General features: G+C 52.7%; 3 protein-coding genes across 6 annotated transcripts; 1 reads left to right on the forward strand and 2 right to left on the reverse strand.

Moving 5' to 3' along the window:
• Window positions 1-613: 613 nt before the first annotated feature.
• On the reverse strand, window positions 614-5375 carry IRF9 (interferon regulatory factor 9). Its single transcript, XM_019663171.1, has 8 exons — window positions 4422-5375; window positions 3921-4104; window positions 3538-3668; window positions 3335-3449; window positions 3164-3235; window positions 2223-2564; window positions 1216-1331; window positions 614-1062 (listed from the first exon to the last, which is right to left on the reverse strand). Exons 1-8 carry the CDS (start codon window positions 4626-4628, stop codon window positions 907-909), a joined length of 1323 nt encoding a protein of 440 aa, XP_019518716.1. The 5' UTR covers window positions 4629-5375; the 3' UTR covers window positions 614-906.
• Window positions 5376-6045: 670 nt separating this feature from the next.
• Window positions 6046-16420, reverse strand: RNF31 (ring finger protein 31). Of its 3 annotated transcripts, none has more exons than XM_019663170.1 (21): window positions 15380-16420; window positions 15147-15293; window positions 14839-14994; window positions 14544-14612; window positions 14377-14452; window positions 13961-14138; window positions 13073-13460; window positions 12610-12900; window positions 12111-12359; window positions 11808-11993; window positions 11492-11698; window positions 10046-10219; window positions 9864-9962; window positions 9672-9761; window positions 8407-8521; window positions 8173-8291; window positions 7788-7901; window positions 7584-7641; window positions 6768-6864; window positions 6292-6460; window positions 6046-6182 (listed from the first exon to the last, which is right to left on the reverse strand). In XM_019663170.1, exons 1-21 carry the CDS (start codon window positions 15569-15571, stop codon window positions 6129-6131), a joined length of 3228 nt encoding a protein of 1075 aa, XP_019518715.1. In that variant the 5' UTR covers window positions 15572-16420; the 3' UTR covers window positions 6046-6128. The 3 variants fall into 3 exon arrangements, with proteins under 3 accessions (XP_019518715.1, XP_019518714.1, XP_019518713.1); XM_019663169.1 differs by having other exon boundaries at window positions 6046-6179; window positions 12093-12359; XM_019663168.1 differs by having other exon boundaries at window positions 12093-12359.
• An 83-nt stretch (window positions 16421-16503) lies between these two features.
• Window positions 16504-19815, forward strand: PSME2 (proteasome activator subunit 2). 2 transcript variants are annotated; one of them, XM_019663172.1, is made up of 11 exons: window positions 16504-16633; window positions 16939-16971; window positions 17412-17474; window positions 17708-17794; window positions 17905-17935; window positions 18022-18119; window positions 18692-18760; window positions 18917-18984; window positions 19149-19203; window positions 19513-19599; window positions 19691-19815. In XM_019663172.1, exons 1-11 carry the CDS (start codon window positions 16586-16588, stop codon window positions 19769-19771), a joined length of 720 nt encoding a protein of 239 aa, XP_019518717.1. In that variant the 5' UTR covers window positions 16504-16585; the 3' UTR covers window positions 19772-19815. The 2 variants fall into 2 exon arrangements, with proteins under 2 accessions (XP_019518717.1, XP_019518720.1); XM_019663175.1 differs by having other exon boundaries at window positions 17711-17794.
• Window positions 19816-19945: the final 130 nt, after the last annotated feature.

The raw sequence follows: 19945 nt of genomic DNA on the forward strand, positions 1-19945 counted from the left end.
GCCAATAGAGGGTTTTGAGCAGAGTGACATGGTGAGATTTATGTGTTAAGAGGAACTCCACTGTGCTGAGAATAGGCTGAAGATGAGTGGAAGCAGAAAAGATGTGGAAGGAAGCAGGAAGAAGAAGTGTAAGAGGTGATGGTGACTTGTACCACAGTATTGGTAGTGGAAGTCAAGATTCTGGATAGCTTTTGGAGGAATGACAGGATTTGCTGATGGACTGATGTGGTGGAAGTGAGTGTACAGGGAGCAAGAATGACAAGCAGCCCAGTCCAGAGTCTAACCCTAGGTTGTCTGTTGTGAAGGCCCAAATCAGGCCTCTAGCCAAGAGCTGTGGAGCCCGGACCTTCCCATGTGAAGCTGGTGGTTGTAGGCTCAGTGACCCTCTTGGGGCTGACCCTGGCCCTAATCCTGGTTGCCTAGAGGGTACAGAGAGCCATGCCCAGAACCCACAGAGCCCAGACTGCTTCCTAGCCAGAACCTGTGGGTGGAGGGGAGGATAGGGGCCCGGGGATGTCAGCAGGAGAGAACCCAAGTGCCCTGCTCTCAAGTTACATCTCTGTCATCTCCTTGTGACCCCCGCTACCTTCTTGCCCAACAAATCAGATATTGATTCATTTTTCAGTAAAATTTTATTTTAAAACCTCAGTGAAGATCAAGAAGAAAATATAAAGTGCTTGGCTATAGGGTTGGGGGATGAAGGAAAGGTCCCCCTAAGTTCATATCATTTGGACTTTCCCAGCTCAGCTCCTCAGAAATAAAAGAGGGTGTATCTCAAAAAAAATAAAAATAAAAATAAAAAAAATAAAAGTCATGCTTGAGCTCTTTACCCGTCAGACATCGTGAGAAATTCAAGGACATAACCATCACAGGCAACCGTGAAGAATTGTCACCGAGGGAGGCAGGTCAATAGTGTGGAGAACAAGTCTCTTTCAAAGAAAATAGAGGGGAACAGAGTGGAGAGGAGGAAGGTGGGTCCCCTAAGCTTTGCACCAGGGACAGAATGGCTGCCTGGTCCTCTTGAGTCTCCGCCAGTAAATGTCGGGCAAAGGCCTGCTCCATCTGTGCCAAAAAGAGGTGGGGAGAGGTATCATGAACACCGCAGGGACAGCCCCTATCCCTGCCCTGAGAAGGCCCCTTTCCTCCTGGAATCCCCCACCCCCACCCTCCACCCTGCCTGCATAGGTAGCTGTTCTTCCCCTGCCCCGAGCTCACCTGCACTGTGACAAGACTCTGTAGGGTGTGGCTGGGGTCAGGGTTCTCCTCCCAGAAATTCAGTGTCACCTGAAAGTTGGGTGGGGGGCCCAGGCCCTGGAAGTACTTGGCCAGGTCTGAAAGAGAAAGGGTCGAGGGTTACAAAAAAGGAAAGAGAAGGGAGAGGGCCACAGGCAGGGAGGGAATAGGTAGGAACACATAATGGAGAAAGAGAAGTGGCACTGAGGCCACGGGGAGACCAAGGCCAGAGCAGGAGCTGCAGGGTCACGAGGCTGCTGTCTTATGCCAGAAATGCTAGGAACTAGAGGCTAATCTCCTATGTGCAGTTGGAAAAGGCACTCCTTTCTTAAGAAATACTTAGAGGTATTACACAACCTGACATGCTCTCTGCTGGGAGAGTTTAGAGTCCTCACGGCAGCAGCCCTGGCTGCTAACATAGATGTGCCCACACTTTGGTTGCCTGCTTGCACCTCCCTATGCTAGAGCACCCATGGCCCTGGGAACACACATGCTCTGAGTTTCCTGTACTCCTGGCCCCCACTCCCAAGGTTAGACTTAGAGTTGAATGGAGGCAGGAAGTAGACTTCAAAGCTTGGATTGGAGAGGGGCAATCTGAGGGGACGTCTGGAGTGTGGTAGTGCCAGGGTGTGTAACGTACCCCAGCTCTCCCGAATGTGTGGATGGATGTGTGAGCCAGTGTGTGTGTAGGAGAGGGCCGCAAGGCGCACCTTCCCATGACTACGTATGTGTCAGTGTGACGGTGCTCTCAGCTGTGACACTCTTGTGCTGGGCTCTACCTGAGCCTCATCTTCCACAGCCTGGACTACGGAAAGAGGGCTGCCAGGGCTCAGCATAGGACCCTACAGGATGTGCACCCAGCAGGCGTAGGGGTGCCATGCATGGGCTGTGATGACGGATCTGCTGGAGGGAGCACAGGGTGAGGGCAGGGCCTGGGGTGACTAAGAGGTGGGGGTAAGGGCTCGGGTGCTGGGCTGCAGCAGCCTCACCTCTGCAGAAGTAGCTGGTTCTGAAGAGTGCCACACACTCGTTGCTGGGCAGCAGATGCAGGCCTGGACCAGGTGGGGTCTGGGGCGTGCTCCAGGACACAGGGATGGGGCAAAGGCGCTCCACAAAGAGGCCTTGGGAGTTGCTGGCCACCAGGACACCTCTCTCAAGCTGGCTCAGCAGGCGCTGGGTGGGCTCTTTTGGGCCAGGTTTGGGAAATACCACTTGCTCCATGCCACACTGGAAGCCTGAGGGCTCAGCCACAAGGCGGAAGTCCAGGCTCTTCACCTGGGCCTCACCCACCACCTGTCCACTGTAGATGAAAGTGAGCAGCAGCGAGTAGTCTGCAGACAGAGAATGACCAAATGTACCAGTGCCTCTCCCAGGGGTCCACCTGGTCAGCACGGGGCTCTGAGGAAACAAAGAGGGGCTCCTTGCAAATCCAACGTCCTCATTTTGTTGCTGAGGGATGTGAGGCCCAAGAGGGAAACCAAGCGAGGACTGCGGAGGACAAGGCAGGCTGTGGGGCAGGGGCCTCCCCCCTTATCCTCACTTCCCCACCCTCACCAGCTAAGGGGCCTCCTGTCAGACTTTCCTATTACTCAGGAAAGTAGCTAATACACAGGTTCACACTGAGGTCTCAAGGCTTAATTCCCAAGGTCTTACAGTTTACAAGAAGGTCCAAGAGATTGGGCCTTTTACTAACCCACAGAAATCAATGTCCCAAAGCAGATTTCCAGGGAACAGAGTGCAAAGGGGGGTATTTCTGAGAAGCAAGCTGTTTGGAGCCTGGCCAGGTGCACTGCATGGAAACCAATGCCTCTGTTTGAGTAAGGTAAGCACAGGTTGCTGCAAGCCCTGACAGATTAGATCATGTGTGCATGGCCACAGGAAGATGACCTGTAGGGACAGGGAGCAGGGAGAGGTCAGACATGCCCAGTACCTGAGTCTGGAGGGGGCAGAAGCTCCAGGGGTGCCTGATTTCCTTGGAAAGAGGCCTCAGTTGTGTCTGCACCTGGAAGGGAGGAGAGGCACGTCATTCAGAGTGGGACGGGGGAGTCCAAGGGCCAGAGGGTGTGACATAGGGGATGACAAGAGGCAGGGGAGGTGGTACCTTCCTGAGGCTCAGGGCTGTTGCTGCTGCTGCTGCTGCTGCTGCTGCTGCTGCTGCTGCTGCTGCTGCTCCCAAAGTCTGAATGGCCTGCTCCCCCATTGGCCCCCACCTCTTCCTGCAGACATAGTGTCTATCGTTGGCCCCCTCTCCCCCTAGTTACTGTCCTGCCCTCAGGCCCACCCAGTTCCTTCCCCAGCTCTTACGTTTTTGAGGGGGTCCTGGAGCAAGGAGGGGCTAAGTATACAGTTCTTAGTGGTACCCTCATCCGGCTCCTTCTCAGGGGACACAGAGCTGTGATGTCTCTTTGATGGTGATTTCTGTGTCCCTGCTGGGGCTGTGGAATATTGTTGAGGGGAAAGAGAATGGTCAGAGCCTTAAGTGAGGACAACGGATAAAGGAGAGATAAGAGACAGTGAAAAGGTGGGCAGGATTGAGGAGAACCTGGGTAGGAGGTCCCAAGGACAGGGACAGGGTAGAACTCTGACCAAGGAACCTGGAAGGAGTTCCCCCACCCTCCTTGGATGCTCATCTCCATCCTTCCTCCCCAGTCTGCTGATTCTAGAGTGGTGGGCAAGGGGACACTCACCAGGGAGGGTTCCTGGTGGCAGTAGCCGATACACCTTATAGGGCTCAGCCCCATCCCTATGGCCATTCTCAGGAACCTCCTCAAACTCAGTACTCTTGTTGAGAGCACAGCGCAGACGAGTCTTCCAGATAGCGGGGCCTTCCATGTCCCCCTCCTTGTACTTTCCCTTAAATATCGCCCAGGCCTTGGAAACAGAGGAAATGAAGAGAGGCAGCATGTTATAGACCCCAGCTGACTCTCCACCAGGGTCAGCTTCATGGAGATGCAGCGTGAGCACTTGCACAGAAAGGCCTGTGCTGGGTTTATGCTCAGCCGTTGCCATCTTGAAATCCTTAATAATTTTTGCATTCTCCATTTTGCACTTGGCTCTGATAATTACGTCGTTGGTTCTACCCTCTAATCTCCCTTTTACCTAAAATCCAGGCATATGCAACCCCTTGAACACCAGTGTTGACTCCATCCCTCACTTGGAGGGAGGGACCAGTTCCCAGGCCCTTTCACCTTGAAGAAGGCAGCATCCTGGTCCTCTCGGAAGTCCTGCTTGCCGGCATGCTTCCAGGGAATCCGGAACATGGTCTTAGCTTCATCTTCCCAGCACACCCCTGGGAACTTTCCGCTCTCCAATTGCTCCACCACCCAGCTTCGGAGCTTTCGGGTGCAGCGCACCTTGCTTGATGCCATCCTGGGGATAAGAACAGCAGGCAGCATCAGTAGAACCAACCCTTTGGGAGAGAATATCTGCTGAGGCCCTGGCTATTTGGTTTGTATTCTGGCAAGGGTCCCCAGAGAACCCATCCATCTTTTTCTCTAGACTTATCTCAAAATTCTCTGAAGCCAAATAGTTTTGTTTCTGCCATCACTGGCAATGAAAAAAATATATACGTTGTCTTTAACACTCCAAGCTGTGACATCTGGAAGGAAACCTTAGGCATTGGTCTGAACTTTTAAGACTTTTCAGGCATCTATTGTTTGGAAGAATTTCCTTGGTGCTCTGTTCCTGGTGAGAGGCGCTGTCTAGATCCCCAAGCATTGGCAGAGGCGGTATCTGCTTAGAGGATGCATTACCAACACTCTTCACCTACCACCCTACAACCTTTCCTTCCACCATCCCTCCCCTCTGCTTGCCCTAGTGGTTGGGGGGGAGCAGGGGCGGAGCTGCAGCGTAAGTGGGCAGGGCCAGAAGGCAGCAAACAAGTGGTCAAGTAGACTGGGATCAACAGCCTTCTTCCCTGAACAACCAGGTAGCAGGTCCTCCTGGTCTTTGCCTGTAGAGCTTGGGACACAGCAACTGGTCAGTCTCTCACTGAGGCCAAACCTCCTGCTTTCTGGCTCTCAGGTCCTCTTTCTTCCTCAGTCTAGCAGAGGGGGCCCCCAGGAGCAGCCCCTCCATCCCGCACCTCCAATCCAGCTGGGCTTTCTAGCCCTAGACCCAGGTTGCCACCAATTCTTGGCTGATCTTACCTGAGCTGCTGTGCAGGCTGTCCCAGGGCTCAGCTGACCTCAGCTCAGCTCCTGGCTAGGCAGCTTCCTGATAACTCCACCCTGTTTCTACAGTCCCCACCCTAAGTTTCAGTTCTCCTCCTGGGGAGGTCCTTTTCCCTGAAATCACGTGGTCTGAGCTGCAGGGCAACGGGTGGCCACTAGGGGGAAGCAGCATCTGAGAATCTCACTGTTGGAATCAGTCACAGGAGGAACCCTCCCAGCTCAGGTTCATTCCTCATCCTCCCTCAGATACTCATTGCTTGTATTTGACAATCTCTGTGACACTGCTGCTTCTCCCGGGAGGCCGCAGACTGTTGCAGTCTGGCCCCAGGGACTCTGGATAGCTCTGTACACCTGTGCATCTATGTTCCCCCTCGTTGCCTGCTTGGTACCAATTTGATGACCTCAAGTATCAGCTCAATTCAATGAAGGGAAGAAGGGAGGCAGAAAAGGAGGAAGTCAGCCCAGGCCAAGTGGGCAAGGAGGGCTTCCCTTAGCCATCCACGGTGTCAATTCTTTCCTCATCCTGAGTCCAGGGTCAGGTGGTGGGCTGTAGGGGTCCCTTTTAGCAAAGCTCTGTTCACCCCCCTTTCCCTGGTGCCCCCAGATGGTAGGGCCAGGAAGAAGAACCAAGAGGCCTGCGCAAGGAGATGCTTCTTTATTGGTGCTGGAGCTGTTCTTGCAGGAGTCAGGCCATGAGACCCTCATTGGGACCCTTGCCCTCAGCTACTTCCTCCTGCGGGGGATACTCTGTCCCAAAGGCACCTCTTCCATCAGCTTCTGCAGAAGGAGAGAAGATGATGATCCTGGAAGCCTGGAGCTCAGACACAGGCTGGATAGGGGACTTTCAGAGCATAGGGTCAGAGGTGAGGCTGGCAGGAGGCTTCACCTGTAACAAGCGGGTGTGGTAGGCGGGGGCATCCTCCCCAGCCAGCGGCTGGGGGCGCACATGCAGGTAGCGCTCGGCAGCCGTCTCCAGCTCCTCCACCTCATACAGGGTGGCTGGGTCCAGTGAGTGAGCATTGATGAGGCTTACAAGATACTCTTTGTAGTGTGCCCTGGAGAGATGAGAGGGCGGGATATTTGTTCTTCTGTTCGGCTAATATTAACTGACTATGCCCAGCACCTTGCTAGGCCCTGGCGTTCTTGGACGAATAAGATTGACAACCCTCGCCTGCTGCACATGTAGGCACTGACAACTCATGCACATTGCTTGCTACTACCTATCCAGACCCTTGCCCAGAGAGCCCCTCCCTCCTACTCCTTGCAGGACCTACTGCTCCCAGAGACCCACTTTTCCACCTGGGCACACCTTCAGCACTCCTCTCCCTCTCCCCAACACCATGCTTCCTGCCTGGCACTCACTGGCAGAGGCCCGCATAGCCAGCTGGAGTCTCCTTGCCACAAGCTTCATCCCGGAGCCCATTGGGAACCTCCTTCTGCTCCATCACTCGGCAGCCACCTGTGGGTAAGGGCAGGAAGGGACCCTTTGTTGGGAGAAGGCCACTGACCACTAAGCCCCAGGAGAGCTGGGATGGAGGCACGGGAGGCAGCATCCAGGGAGGGGCTGAAGGACAGAAAAGCCGCTGCTCCAACAGTGGTGGTAGTGGTGGGGGGAACTTAGAGATGGCACTGTAGCAGACCAGCTCTGATACAGCAGGGACCTTGCTGTCCCTTTTATCCAAGCTGGCTTTTGTCCCATAATCACATACGTCTTGAAACAGCTCTTTTGTGATTTAGTGTGTGCAAAGTTCACTTATTCTGTGAAGGTCTTACTCTATCTAGATGGTAAGTGGAGTATATTAGAATAATATGTGGCACCTTTCTAGTTGCCCTCATGGAACCTAAGACTGCAACTAGCAAGTCTCATTAAATACTCACTGAGTTAACTAATGAAATCATTATCCTTTGGGAATAGAAGAAGAAAATTAGTATCAAGTACCAGGTGCTTTAATGTGGCCTCATGTAAAATAGCTTAGCTGCAAGGTGGGCATTACCCCCATTTTACAGAGGGAGTAACAAGGCTCGGGGAGGTTAACTTGCCAATGGGCATGCAACACGTCAGCACAGAACAGGCCTTGAGCTCAGGTCTGACCCCAGACCCAAGCCTCTCCTTTACCAACTGCACAGTGGGCGCCCAGCCATCCTCTCCCCTTCTCCAAGGCTTGCCCTGACACTCACCTCCAGGGACTGCCCGGGCCCCTGCTGGGGGCTCTGTGTTGAACATGACGTTATTGTCCTGAGGGGCAGATGGATGGGCGTTAGATTCTCCTTGATGCCAGCCCACTAGATTTCCCAGCATAGAGCCTTTCCCTTCTTGCCACCCTGGGCCCTGCCTCCTCTCCTGGGCAGCCTACAAACCCAGCCAGGCTGGCCACGCCTGACCTGTAGCAGCTTCTGGAGCCGGAGGGCAGACCAGTCCCGTAGGTAGAAGAGGCAGTCTCGGGGGTGGTGGCCATGTAGCGACTTTTTCACTCTGCAGTTCGGGTCTGGACATTTCTGGCGGAAACCGAGATGGGAGAGGGAAGTTGGAGACTGTTGGGGTCCTGGCCTTTCAGGAACCCCTGTGTGAGGGGTATAAGGGTGGGGGGAGATGGAGACACTGGAGGGTCTGAAGCAAGCAGAGGGAGAGAGGGGACACAGAGAGGTAATTTACACCCCACCGACCTCCTTCTCTTCCCCTGGGCCGCTCCTCAGTGGCTTCTGCCCCTCAAACCCAAGGGCAGCCCCCCATCCTTTTATCCCTTCCATCCCCATTCTCTGGGCTCACATTCTTGGCGTAAAAGGCATTATAGCATCCACTGCAGAACTGGTGGCGGCACTGGGTGCAATGAAAGTGCATGCAGCCTCCTCGGGCCAGTGCGTACGAGAATTTGCACTTGGGGCAGTCTGCAAGGGACAGCAGGTCAGGGCTGGGGCTGCCACTGCTCCTCAAGGCCCTCAGGAAGAGAGCTGCTGGCAACGATAGAATACTGGGCAAGCAGGCCGAGTGGGGCAGCCTTACCAATGCCATTTTCCTGAAGATACATTGCAAGGCCCTGAGCCTGGTATTCTGGGTCGTTGTTACGTTTCCAGTTTTGGAAATCCTCGCAGCTCCGGCCTCGGTGCTGCTCCTCCCACTGCCGAAAGGAAAGCAATCGTCACATGGAAGCCCCATCCCAGGCCCTTCTTGCTGGCCCCTCCATTCTTATCCAGTGATCCCTGGTTTAGTTTATGGCACTGCTATCCACCATTTGCTCAAATCCCAAACTGAGAGGCCACCCTCGGTTCTTTCATTTCTTCATACTACCACATACTCACCAGCAGACCTTGTTTCCAACGCGCAAGTCTAGCTAACATGGTACCAATGTCTATTTCTCAACCCTGTCCCCTTTCTCTTCATCCCTACTGTGACCACCTTACTCTGGGCCAGGTCAGGTCTTGCCTCAGTTACTAGCCTCCACTCAGGCACCCCTACAGTCCACCCTCCACCTTGCAGCCAACATGCCTTTGAAAATGTAAGTCAGGCAGCTGTAACAGGATCGGGAGTGTTCTAGTTTTGAGGTTTGGTAGTTGGGTTTGAGATGTTTATTTTACTATTACGTTTCATAATACAGATGCGATTTTTTGATATAAAATATTAAACTTTTAAAAAGGTAAATGAGATCATATCACCCCTTGCTTAGTCTTAGAATGAAAGGCAAATATCTTCTTCATTTGGTCTCAAGGCCTGGCAGCTAGCTCCTCTGCTCCTCCCACCCTTGCGCTTGAGGCTCCAGCCACACAACGCTTTTTTCTGACTTTGGTCACTCATGTGTGGTTCTTTCTGTCCCAAATACTCTGCATAGTTGACTTCTTCTGAACTTTCAGGCCTGAGCTTAAATTAAACCATTTTAGAGAAGACTTGTCTGACCTTTCTGTCCTAAGTAGGTCCATTCCATTCTTCCTAATCCCAAATTTCTATTTTTTTTTCACAGAGTTTACGCCCATGTATAATTATGCGCTCTCCCTCCCTCACTTTCTTTCCTTTCTTCCCTCCTTCCCTTACGCCCACCCTGCCTTCCTCCTTCACCCCTGCTTCCCCATTCATCCTCCCTCCCACCACCTCTCCCTCCCTTCCTCCTTCCCTCATCCTTCCTTCCTCCCTCCTTCTCTCCCTCCCTCCCTGACTAGTCTGTAAGCACTTGAGCCCAGAGCTCATGTCTGTTCTGTTCTCCAGCACACCCCGAGTCTAACACAGTACCTGCCAGTAGCTCAGCAAGTATTTCAGGAAGGATGGATGTGCCTCACCTGGCGCTTACAACGTACACAGAAGGTCTGGTGACACTGGGGACATGTTGCTTCCAGCTGCTCACGCTCATATATGAAGCCAAAGGAGCACTATGGGTGCAAGAGCATAAAGGCATAAAGCTATTTGAGGCCTGCGCCCCCTCCCCCGCCACCCCAGCCCTTTCAGTAAGCTCCTTCGTGCAGGTCACTTACCTGGGCACACCACAAGAACTTGGGGTCCCGCATGAGTACACCCTCAGTTAGCTTCTTGTGGAACAGGGCATAGGCATCTGGTTCTAGGCTCTCTCGAAGCTGGGGACAGAACGCAGAAGTGGAGGGTGGGCAGGGTTCTTGTTCAAAGCCCAGGGTGCCCTGAGACCCAGACACTGCAGTACCTGGATATCAAGAGTGGAGAAGTAGCTGAGCAACTGTGTGTCATCGGTGAGGTCAGGGCGACCACAGGCAGGGCACACCATGTCTGTGATATGCTTCTCCTTCAAGGCAATGGTGAAGTGCTGGCGGAAGCAGTCAGGACAGATGGTACACTCACAGGAAGTCAGAGCCTGCATCTGGGGGGGGGGCAGGGCAGAGGGGAGGGGGTCAGAAGCCACAGCTGCCAGCCTGGGGAAGGGGCAGTAGCCAGGTATTCATGAGAAACCAGGGTCTAGTTAACAACTGGGCAGGGGTAGCAACAGTGCCAACAAGTGCCAGGCAGGCAGCCTAAATGTCTGAATACTGTCAGGTGGAGGAAAATAGACAATGGTGAGAAGTAAAATAAAAGGAAGAATCCTCCCTAAAGGCATTCATATTCAATTAAAAGCAAACGCACATATAACATCCTTGAAATGACAAAACATAGAGATGGAGAGCAGACCAGTGGTTGCCAGGTGATGGGAGGAAGGGAAGAAGTTGTATATATACAATTATAAAGGGGTAGCACAAGGGTGTCTTTGTGGGTGTCTATATCTTGATTGTGGTTAGTGGTTTCATGAATCTCTACATGGGATACAATTGTGTAGAGCCCCCCTCCCCCAACCACACACATCCATGCAAAAAATGAACAAGGTTTGTAGTCTAGCTGAGATTGTACCCATGTCTATTTCTTGGTCTCGATATTGTACTATAATTATATAAGAAGTCACCATGGGGAGAAGGTGGGTGAAGAGCACACAGGAGTCTGTACTAGTTTTGCAACTTCCTGTGAATCTATAATTATTTTAAAATAGAGTAACAACAAAATAGAACAAAAAAGATACAGAGCCAACCTAACTCAGTTGGACTGTATCTGGCCAAAGAACTGCCACTTCTGACCAAGAGTAAATGGGGGCTCAGGAGATAAGAGGGGCCTGTTCCTACCAACTAGAGATTTGATGATGACATTAAAGAATTACCGTTAATTTTTTGGTTGTGACAATGATGCTTGTGGCTATGTTTTCAAAGAGTTTTACCTTTTAGAGATACATACTAAAATATCAGCAGATAAACCATATGATGCCTGAGATTTGCTTCAAAATAATCCTGTGTGCGTGGAGGTGAAATAAAGATTGGCCATACATTTATAATTGCTGAAGCTTGGTGATGAATACATGGTGGGGGTGGAGGGGGGAATCTGTTAAACAGTTTTCTATACCATTGTATGTTTGAAATTTTCCATAAGAGAACATTAAAAAATGGGGGTGAGGGAAGGTGGCCTATTCCTGCCCTCCCCTTCCCAGGAGACTTCAGGGGCACATGGGCAACTGTAGAGCAAAAGACAGGACCAGAGACAGGGGTTGGGGTGGAGTAGGGTTCCAAAGGCATGAGAGTTATTCTAAGGCCAGGTTTAGTGGGGACATGCTCACTCGGTTGCGGGGCAGCACCCAGCTGCACACGGCACACTCCTGGGCAAGCAAGCGGCGCAGGAAGGCCCGGTCTTGGCTCTGCCTCACAGCTTCCACCACATCCCCCAACTCATAGTTCCTGGGTGTCTCCTGCAGCAGCGACAGTGCCAGCTCTGCCCGGCCCCAGCTGGGGAGTGCATAGACTGCCAAAAGCCGTCTAACCAGGCTCTGCGATGTGATTTAGACGGAGAGGGAAGAAGTAGCTGTCAGACCCAGGGCTCGGTCCCCTCAGCCTTCCCTCTGCCCCTCTACATGGCTCTTCACCTCCTCCCAGCACCTGCTTATCTGGCCCATCCCAGGAAGGGGTGGGCTCAGGGCCACTGTCCCAGAGTCGCTGATGGAAGGGCTCCAGGCGCTGGCGCTGTAGCTCAGTCAGGGCCCGTGCCACATCACCTCCATGTTGGAACAGTGCTTGAAGAGACCCCTCCTCAGGCCCAAAGCCCAGGGACCGGAGTTCCTGCACCTATGAGTTGGGAATGGAAAAATAAATGAAGAGGGAAAAAGCAGGCAAAGGGGAGAGAATGAGAGACTTTGAGACCCACAACCCTCAACCCCGTCCCACCTCCAGCACAGCTGGTACCTTCCTCCGCCGGGCCCTTACACACTCTTCCACAGCTTCATCAAGGTTGCCATGACGATCCAGCCAGGCTTTCCGGGCCTCTTGACAGGAAAAGGCACCCAGCCCCCGGTCCTGCTGTCCAGCTAGCTCAGCCACCATTTCCAGCACGTAGGGCAGCTCTGACCGCAACCACTGCAAGGGCACCTCGGTGCCTGAGTACTGCAGAGCTGAGAAGACCTCCTCTGGACAGGCGCCTGCGGCTTCCCCTTCCTAAAGCACAGTCCCACCCAGAGGGCCTATCAGGAAGGGTGTCCTCCATCCACTGTCAGCCTGAACCAAAATGCTGACAGTGGTTGAGCTCACGCTATGATCTTGTGAGCAGAGCACATGATACCTGTTATATGGGAATTGTTCAACAAAAGGCAGCTGTGAACAACAATGACCAGTTTTATTAATCAACTGCAGCCTCTCCTTTCTCCCAGCAGCTCAGCCCCACCTCATCCCAGACCCAAATCCTTACCCGGATCTTGATCACTAGCTGAAGACCTTCTTCCCGCATCTTGTCTTGGCGCTGCTTCTCAGGGTCCCCACAGGAACTGGACAGGGGGACACTGAGACATCGTGGGGGCCCTGGATCGGGGAGTCGCTCTTCCGAAGAGCTGGCATGGGGCCGGGGGGCGTGCTTTACTGGGATGGGGCTGCTGGTCCGGTTGCACATAGCACATACCCAGCCCGGGCCCGAGTTGCAGAAGGTACAGTGAATACAGTGCCAGACTGGAGTCTGGGCAGAAGAGAGCAAAGTATCCCCCTGCTGAGAAGGCAGAAAGAATTATGCCACTGAAAGCTGGCTGAGGCTCAAGATGGAAATATAAGGACCTGAGAGGAAGACATGGGGAAACTGAAGGAAAACGGGATGAGGAAGTAGAGAATGGCTTATGGTAAGAGGTGCAAATAAAGAAATGGGAAGTCCAGGAATAGGTTACCTGAAGGGGCTGAAGGCAAATGCCAGCATCCCGAGAGTCCACCCCCAGGCTAGGAGGCTGAGCCAGCCGAGGTCGTTCACACATGGCACACAGCACAGCCGCTGCCTCATTCTCAAAGGTACAGCTCTGGCAGGCCCAGCGACCCCGTGCAAGCTCAGGTTCTAGGCCCCCAGCTCCTTGGGGACCCTCGATCCCCAGCCCCAACCCCTTACAGCCTCTGGGCCGATCACAGGCCACACAGAGCACTGCCCAAGATTCATTTAACATGGCACAGGCAGTACAGTGCCAGGGCAGACGGGCACTTGCAGGATCAGGAGAAGAAAGAGAGCTGTCTTCCAAGGCCAGCAGGGAGGTTGACTGGGGCCGTGGTGGAGCTGAAACAGGTAAGCTGTAATGGGAAAGCAGACATGAACTACTGAGGGGGGTCCTGGTGCCTGGGTCCCTCACCCCGGGCATCTCTCATTCCTGCATGATGACATGTGACTCTAGCCTTTGCCTGTTTTGTTCTGTCTGGAACATTCCCATACCCACAGCCTGTTCAACATGTAAATGACAGCTTAAAGTTTACATCTTGCTGGTAGATATTCCTAACATAGGGACTGACCCATACTAGGTGTTTAAAATATTGCCAACTGATTGAGCTGACCCTTCAGACTAGGTAGCATCCTTCTACTACCTATTCTACTACCTATTTGCACACCATAATAATCTATCTTGTTGTGACTGCTACTTGCTTGATATATATGTCTGTGATCTCCTGGAGGGCAGTAACTGGCTGCTTGTCCTCTCTATGAAACAGTCTTGAAGCACAGAATGTGGCACATGGTAGACACTCAAGTAACTAAGTTCTCTCAATTTCACTCCCTCCCAGAAGGGAAGGACTCTCACCTGGGGGTCAAATGGGTGGCCTGGGGGGCCCAGGGCAAGGTCTGGCGGAGGTGATGGGCACGGGATGGGTGCCCATGGAACAGGCGGTCACAAGCTGGACACAAGGCCTGTTTACAGGCTGAGCAGTGCAGTGTGCCTGGGGCAGAACCACAGAAGAAGCAGGGACCAGGAGTGGACCCTGGAGAACAGGAGAGAAAGAATAGAACATCTATCTGAAAAAGACCAGGTTACAGCTGAATGTGCTGTTGAGGGGGACAAATCACAGACTACTTTTCAAAATATCTGGACTCAAAGAAGCCATTTAATCTCTTTTTTAAACAAAGAAAGATAACCAGGAAGATAGACAGATGAGGGCCCCAAATTTCCATCAATATTGTCTACTAACACCCCCTCCTCCAACACAGGACCAATAATACCTGGGGCAGAGGGTGTCATGAGGGGGCCAGGAGCAATCTCTTTCAGTACGGGGGCAAACTCTGAGAGCTGGAGCATCTGAGGAAAAAGGGCAGGGAATGGGCAAGGGTTTGGGGAGTCCGCCAACCCCTGCCCCTTTGTTCACCAGGCCTCAAAGCCCCATTCTTGCCTTTATCGCATCATCTTCAACCTTGTCTTTCAGCAGCTGCTCCAGTGCTTGCTGTCTTGGGTGGGTATTCTGTAAACAAGATAAGAAGAGTTCTCAATCTACAGCCCTGGAATGAGGCCTTCTCTCTAAGCCCAGGTCCCCCAACAGTCACAGGGAGACTAGTAAGGGGAGCTCCCAGGTTGTTGTGGGGACTATGCCCGTGGCTCAGCAGCATGAAAGTCCCCAGACTGGCTTTGGAGTTAGGCTGAGCTTCCCATCCCTGGTGCTTAAGTCCTCAGAACTAGAGACACCTCACCTGTAACAGTAGGGTGAGCTCTGTCCGAAGTAACAGTACTTCCAGTGTGACTGTAGCAACTTGGTATGCATCTGGATCCTCTTGCTCCTCAGGGAAGCTCAACCCATCAGGCTGCTCCTCTGTGTAGCCATACAATCGCAGAACATCCCGGCCCCCCTGCCACACATTCACAGCCAGTCATCACCCAGCAATGCCCCTTCTCAATAGAGCAGAACCCCTCCACATTCGGCACAGCCTCAGGCCCTTTCTACCCAACCCACGGCGCAGGCCAAATTCCCTTCTCCCATAACAGTCCCTAGGGGCTTCACCTGCACAGCATCCACCGTAGTTCGAAAGACCGGGTTATTAAACTTGACCCCGCGCCAGTACCGGGGCCTCTGAGGGCTGAGGAGGTTGCGGCCATATTTCTCCAGGATGTTCAAGGCCGTGGACAGGGTGTTGAGGTAGTTTCGGGTCTGGAAGCAGTCAGAGAGCAGAGAGCTGTGAACCCCATTCCGGGCTCAGATCCTCAGTCTCCCTCCCCAGCCACATCGGGCCTCACCTCCCCGTGAGCGTTACAGCGGACCAGTCGTGCGGCGTCCAGCTGCAGGTAGCGGGAGGCTGGAGGCAGAGAAGTGACCAGCAGTGGCCGGAGCTGCTCCACGGAAAACGTCTGCCCGGAATCCCTCCTTAGGGCGCTCGCCAGCTCCTCGCGGGCCTCCAGGAAGGCCCGCTTCTCCTCCTCCACCGGCATCCCGAGACAGGAGTCAGCCCCAGTCCCGCGGCCCACCGGGACACCGCACAGGCTGTGCGCGGCCTGAGCGGCGCCGCTCCTGCCTGGTATTTAGCTTCGCGGCCAGACCCACTCCGCGCAACCTTCCTGGGTCACTCAGGCCACTGTCACTCTTCAGCGCCCGACCCCCCGCCAGGGTTAACCGGGAACAGGAAGTACTAGGAAAGAGGGCGGGATTGCGACCCAGTTTCAGGGGAAGAGGAGGGGTCTAAGGTAAAGACAAGGCGGGGTCAGGGAATTATGGGGCGTGGCCAAGAAGGTCCAGCCAATGAGAAGGGTAAATGGTCGCTGGCTCCTCCCCTAGAGCCTCTCGGCTTTTAACCCTGTTCTAGAGCTCTTCCCTGCCTTCCTCTAGGCTGATGCCGCTCGTTTCTGAATTGCCGGGGACTCGACTCTGGCCGGCCTGAGCCCGGCTCAAGCGAGCTCCGCTCCTTCTGCAGTCGGTCTTGAAGGCAAGGCGCCCTCCGGGAGGAAGACCCGCGCCTACTCCCTTTCATAGTCTCCTAGTCCTTCTCAGCCCAGGCCCTGATTCCTCCTACTTCTCCCACCGCTCTGATTCCTCTCTAGCCCCTCCTCACAATCGAGACTTCTAGGGAGAGCCCCAGCACTGAACACCCCCTTTCCCACTCTCCATCCCTCTTTCCCCAACCCTGGACTTGCCCCGGACTACCCTTGCCTCTCCCTGTAAGCCCCACCCCTTCTCTGGAAAGATTGCTCCAGTTCGGGCTCTGCGGTCCCACCCGTCCTAGCCCCTCCCTCGGACAGCCCCTGGGCTTGTGACCGAGTCAGCACCGCCTCTCCTAGTCTCAACTGGCCGAGAATGGCTGAGGGGCTCCCTATGGTTTGCAGCTTGCCAGGGGGAGGGCGAAAAAAAGGAAAGGGGTGGGGTTAAGGGGGGCGGGCCTGGACGTGGGGAGTGAAAGCGAAAGCCCAGGCGGCGAACCGGGAGACCGAAGATCTAGCGACTGGAGCAGCATGGCCAAGCCGTGTGGGGTACGCCTGAGCGGGGAAGCCCGCAAACAGGTAACGGAGACCGGGAGTCCAGAAGGGGTCCAGGGAGCCCTCCTGGATGGAGTCCAAGCTGGGTGCTCTAGGGGTCCAAAGCCGTACCAGAGAGTTCCTCCAACCTCTCCAGTGCTTTCACTTCTGCCCCGGGGATTCCCAGATTCCTGCTCTTAGACCAGTATCTCCACTGAGCATGGACTTCCAAGGAAATCTGGCTTGTGGGAAAGGCCTGAACCAAGTTGGAGGTATCCCATTGTGGGGTGGGATCTTACTCTTGACAACTGAGACCCTTAACCGACATCCGGGTACTGCTCTCTGTTCAGGTGGATGTCTTCCGGCAAAATCTTTTCCAGGAGGTAAGTCAGTTTCCTGGATTCAAGCGATTTGACCCAGAATTTTAAACCAATACTTGAGGGTCACAACCTCTCAGAGTGACCCCCAAACCCACCCTAGACCTGAGCCCTCTTTCCTTATCAAGATTTCACCCAAGATAAGCTCTTAATTATTTATCTCTACCTTTAATTTGACTTCTCTTAATACTCTCCCCATTTCTGCCATTTTTCTCCCCTGTTTTGGTGTGGAGGAGAACATTGACCCCAAAGGAGGGATATACCACAGTCCTAACCTTGTTTGTACCACTTCCTAGTTTGGGCAAATCCCTTCACTTTTCAGGGCTTCAGTTTCTTCATTTGTAGCTCTTGGGTTCAATGATTTCCAAGGACCCTTCCAGTCCCACTTCTCAGGCATCTCATTGAATGTCTTCTGTGATTTCCCACCTTTACAATGTAACCCATAGGCTGAAGAATTCCTCTACAGATTCTTGCCACAGAAAATCATGTACCTGACTCAGCTCTTGCAAGTGAGTAGTGTGGGCGCCTCCTGTCCCATCCCATGCCCCATCCCATGGCCTCTCCACCCACCCTCTCTAGCTAACAACTGGGCTCAACATGCAGAGAGCATTTATGAGCGGTTATGAGTGGTGGACTGGGAATGTTAGAATGGTGTGAGACCTGAGCCTAGGTTGGGAGCCAGAGGGCGGGTGGGATATGCTCAGGGAAGGCTGGGCATCCCCTGACAGTAAGCTCTGTGCAGAAGGACTCTCTCAACGTGGCTGACCTGACCTCTCTCCGGGCCCCACTGGACATCCCTATTCCAGACCCCCCTCCCAAGGATGATGAGGTAAGGCATTAAGGGTATAAAGCTCAGACTATATAAACCCAGTGGAGATGATGATGGCTCTTCAACCTCCATGACTTTTTCTGAAGCTACTTTCCCCCTTTTTACCTTAGATGGAAACAGATAAGCAGGAGAAGAAAGAAGGTAAGAGAGAAAGGGGTGGCCATGGGAAGGGAAATGGCACAGTGACTGCTTAATGAAAAGGGACCTAAATCCCCTCTTTTTTATAGTCCCTAAATGCGGCTTTCTTCCTGGGAATGAGAAGGTCCTGGCTCTGCTTGCCCTGGTTAAGCCAGAAGTCTGGACTCTCAAAGAAAAATGCATTCTGGTAAGTCTGGGAACTGGGAGAAATAGAATGAGGAGACAAATCAGGCCAGGCTCTGGTATTCAGAGATGCAAGTTCTTCATTCAGGAACCTATTTCTGAACTAGGAAGCTTCCTTCTGTGCCTTGGGTTTAGATAACCTTTTGTTCTGCTAGACCTCTGATATCACAGTGGTATCCCTGAAATCGGAGACTCTGCTGTATCCACCTGCATAATCTCAGAACTCATTGCTATACCAGGTGCACAGTGCAGGTGCTATGAAAGTGAGTTGGTTTAAGAGTTTGGGCCCTAGAGGGAGACTGCTTGGGTTCAAATCATGACTTTATCACTTACCCAGTTGATTAACTTAAGTAAGTCACTTAGACATTCTGTGACTCAGTTTTTTCATCTGTTAAGTGGGTATAATAAAAATATATACCCTGAAATGTTGCTGTGAAGATTAAATGAGATATATAATACATAGCACAGTGCCTGGCACATAATAAATGCTCAAATATGTCATATTAGGAAGTAATGGAAATAGGAAGAACCCAGCAAGTTTGTTGAATGATTCCTACATGATACCTCTTAACGTAGGTGATCACATGGATCCAGCACCTGATCCCCAAGATTGAGGATGGAAATGACTTTGGGGTGGCAATTCAGGTAAGAGAAGGGTGTATAAGTATATTAAGAGTGGTGAGAGACTTGGGGAGTGGGGGGGTAGGAGCTAGACATAACTGAGAGGAGGAAGGAGATGGTGAGTGAAGGAGGGAAGAGATGAAGTGTTTTCTTTGCCTCCCATCTCTTTTGTCACTGCAGGAGAAGGTGCTGGAGAGGGTGAATGCAGTCAAGACCAAAGTAGAAGCCTTCCAGACAACCATTTCCAAGTGAGGGCAGCTGAGGGCCAGCACGGGAGCACTGTGGGGCTATTTCTTTGGGACTCCCAAAGCTGGGCAGTCCCATCAGGATGATATAGGGCTTTGGGAAGGGTCTGAGGGAAAATACCTTTCTGAACCCTCATTCCTGTGGTTATTCCCCTTGTTTCCGGCAGGTACTTCTCAGAACGCGGGGATGCTGTGGCCAAGGCCTCTAAGGAGACCCATGTAGTAAGTAGATTGTCCAACAGTCTTACAGCTGAGGCTGGCTGGGGGTGGGATGAGGAAACGGGACTAAAGGTCCTCTTTGTCTTGTTTATCACCTTCCCAATGTGGGGAATATTAAGCCAAAAGCATTGTCTAGGAAAACTGATTTGGGCTTCAAAAACCTGAACCCCTTTCTCCGCTTGGTCCTGTGAGAATCCCATTTCTTGGTGCTGAGAAGGACTCATCCTCAAGTTACCTATTCCCTGTATGAGAAATGCAGACTATGTCCTAACCTTCATTGAGGCTGACTCAGCTTTGCTTTCCACATCCCAGATGGATTACCGGGCCCTAGTGCATGAGCGAGATGAGGCAGCCTACGGGGAGCTCAGGGCCATGGTGTTGGACCTGAGGGCCTTCTATGTGAGTATGGAGTAAGCCTCTAAGGGAGGTGGATGAGGAGGGCAGAGGAAAGACCAAGAACCTGATTGCTGTCCTTCTGGCCTTCTTCCAGGCTGAGCTTTATCATATCATCATCAGCAACCTGGAGAAAATTGTCAACCCAAAGGGTGAAGAGAAGCCATCTATGTACTGAGCCCAGGGCTAGAAGGGAAATAAATGACTTATACTATATGTGAATTACCTCTGGTGTGTCATTCATTCAAAAAGCATTTACTCAGTGCTGCCTATGTCCAGACACTGAATGTGAATGTGGTGGTGGGAAAGGGAGAGGGTGCCAGGAAGACAAAGATGAATTAGATGCCCATTC

Source organism: Hipposideros armiger, unplaced genomic scaffold (assembly GCF_001890085.2).
Source record: "Hipposideros armiger isolate ML-2016 unplaced genomic scaffold, ASM189008v1 scaffold_385, whole genome shotgun sequence".
Lineage (NCBI taxonomy): Eukaryota > Metazoa > Chordata > Mammalia > Chiroptera > Hipposideridae > Hipposideros > Hipposideros armiger.

Bases quoted from the DNA above. Each gene is read 5' to 3' on its own strand.
- IRF9 (XM_019663171.1), bottom strand. From the start codon at position 4,628: ATGCTGCCTGCTGTTCTTATCCCCAGGATGGCATCAAGCAAGGTGCGC. The intron at 3,450-3,537 runs GTAAGAGCTGGG...CTATGTCTGCAG, and splicing joins TCCAGGACCCCCTCAAAAAC to GAAGAGGTGGGGGCCAATGG. The intron at 1,332-2,222 runs GTGAGGCTGCTG...TTTCTCTTTCAG, and splicing joins AACCAGCTACTTCTGCAGAG to ACCTGGCCAAGTACTTCCAG.
- PSME2 (XM_019663172.1), top strand. From the start codon at position 16,586: ATGGCCAAGCCGTGTGGGGTACGCCTGAGCGGGGAAGCCCGCAAACAG. The intron at 16,972-17,411 runs GTAAGTCAGTTT...TGTAACCCATAG, and splicing joins GGCAAAATCTTTTCCAGGAG to GCTGAAGAATTCCTCTACAG. The intron at 17,795-17,904 runs GTAAGGCATTAA...TTTTTACCTTAG, and splicing joins CCCCTCCCAAGGATGATGAG to ATGGAAACAGATAAGCAGGA.
- RNF31 (XM_019663168.1), bottom strand. From the start codon at position 15,571: ATGCCGGTGGAGGAGGAGAAGCGGGCCTTCCTGGAGGCCCGCGAGGAG. The intron at 13,461-13,960 runs GTGAGAGTCCTT...TTCCCATTACAG, and splicing joins GCCACCCATTTGACCCCCAG to CTTACCTGTTTCAGCTCCAC. The intron at 8,522-9,671 runs GTGAGGCACATC...TCCTTTCGGCAG, and splicing joins GTGTACGTTGTAAGCGCCAG to TGGGAGGAGCAGCACCGAGG.